Source organism: Protobothrops mucrosquamatus, unplaced genomic scaffold, assembly GCF_001527695.2.
Source record: "Protobothrops mucrosquamatus isolate PMUCROS unplaced genomic scaffold, P.Mucros_1.0 scaffold2406, whole genome shotgun sequence".
Lineage (NCBI taxonomy): Eukaryota > Metazoa > Chordata > Lepidosauria > Squamata > Viperidae > Protobothrops > Protobothrops mucrosquamatus.
In genome coordinates this window covers 94,766-96,617 of record NW_015388478.1, presented here as the reverse complement: position 1 = coordinate 96,617, position 1,852 = coordinate 94,766, and the positions used below count along the sequence as shown (strand labels likewise).

General features: G+C 63.5%; 1 protein-coding gene across 1 annotated transcript in view; it reads left to right on the top strand.

Moving 5' to 3' along the window:
- VPS72 (vacuolar protein sorting 72 homolog) overlaps positions 1–1,852 on the top strand; it is a 3,016-nt gene extending 1,164 nt beyond the window's left edge. The window contains exons 2-5 of the mRNA XM_015824887.1: positions 218–370; positions 660–768; positions 900–1,227; positions 1,471–1,852. Coding sequence (XP_015680373.1) covers positions 218–370; positions 660–768; positions 900–1,227; positions 1,471–1,852 — 972 coding nt within the window. The remainder of the gene's footprint in view (positions 1–217; positions 371–659; positions 769–899; positions 1,228–1,470) is intronic.

Genomic DNA, 1,852 nt, shown 5'->3' with positions numbered 1-1,852 from the left:
CCCCAACCGGTCGCCCCCGGGCTGGGCTGGACTCCCAGACCCATCCTCCCCTGCCCAGTTTCTTCCAGCCGTCTGCAGCCCTTCCCCTCTCGCTGCATGGGAGGTGCAGGACCCCCACACCCACCCCTGGTAGACGGGTGGCGGGCGGATGGGCTTTGTAGTCCCGAGGCGTCTGGCCCAGAAGCATGGGACTCGGGAGACTGAACTCCTTCGGCAGGAATCGGGCGACGACGAGTACAAGGGGGACCAGTCGGACAGCGAGGACGAGGTGGACTCGGACTTCGACATCGACGAAGGGGACGAGCCCAGCAGCGACCAGGACGACGCGGTGCCCAAGCGGAAGCGGAGGGTGGTCACCAAGGCCTACAAGGTGAGAGACCCTCCCTCCCGGGCAGCGCCAGCCCCAGAGCGGCTCGCCTTCAGTCGGGATAGAGCTGGATGGGGCCCTGGAGGTCATCTAGTCCAACTCCCCTGCTCAAGCAAGAGACCTTGACCTAGACCGGGGGGGGGGGAGAGAAAGGTCTTCAAACTTGGCCCTTTTTATGGCTTGTGGACTTCAACTCCCAGAATTCCTCAGCCAGGCACGTGTTCTTCCAGGTCCCTAAAGACTTTTCACCCACTTAGTGACATGCCACTGAGTGAGTCTGAACCTTTTGTAGGAACCCATCAAAAGCCTGAGGCTGAAGAAACCCGAGGCCCCGCCCAGCAGCTCGCAGAAGACCAGAGAGGAACGATCGGCCCCCGCAGAACTGGAAGACACGGTGGACAGTGAGTGTCCCAGTGGGGGGTCTGCTGGATGGGGGGGAGGGTCAGACACTTCCTTCTCTCCCAAGCCTGGCCTGGAGCCCCCTTGCTCAGCCTCCAACCTCCTCCTCCTCCTCCTCCCTCCCCCCGAACAGGCCGGAAACACATGCGCCAGTCCACCACTGAGCACACTCGCCAGACGTTTCTGCGCCTCCAGGAGCGCCAGGTGCAGTCCAGGCGCAAGAAGGGGGCCGGCCCCAGCTACGACAGACCCCTGACCCAGGAAGAGCTGCTGAGGGAGGCCAAGATCACCGAGGAACTCAACTTGCGCTCTCTGGAGACTTACGAACGCCTGGAGGCGGATAAGAAGAGGCAGGTGCAGAAGAAGCGGAAGTGCCCGGGCCCCACCATCCGCTACTACTCGGGGACGATGCCCCTCATCTCCGAGCTGGGGTACAAGGAGGAGAACGTGGACGTGGAGGGGTAAGCGCCCCCCTCCCCTCGTGCCCAGCGGGCAGCCGCTTTGCCCAGGACCTAAATACGGCTGTCTCACTTAGACACAGAAGTGGGTCATGAGTCAAGGGCTACCTACACCAGGGTGGCATTTAGGGCCCCTGGCTGCGGTTGTGGGTCCTGCCCACAAAAGGGGACACACACACACACTTCCAAGACACCAGCCGGGCTGGGGCCTGAGACCTGATCTCTGCTCCTTTCTCCGTCTCTTAGGTTAGAGCAGGAGGGTCTTCTGGAGCCCCCCTCCGCTGCCACGCCCGCCGCAAGATGTTCCCGCACCTTCGTCACCTTCAGCGACGACAACACCTTTGAGCGCTTCTTCCCCAGAGCCCCGCCCCCCAGGCTGCCCGTCAAGGAGATCTGCCCCGTCACCCACAAGACCGCCATCTACCGGGACCCCGTCACCGACATCCCCTACTCCAACATCCGCTCCTTCAAGATCATCCGCGAGGCTTACAAGAAGTACATCACCGCCCACGGGCTGCCCAGCGCGGGCGCCTCCGCTGCCCTGGCGGCCGGCTCCCCGATGCCCGAGCCCGGCCTCCGGCCCACCCGGCAGAAGATCATCATTAAGCAGAGCGTGCCGGCCACCTGA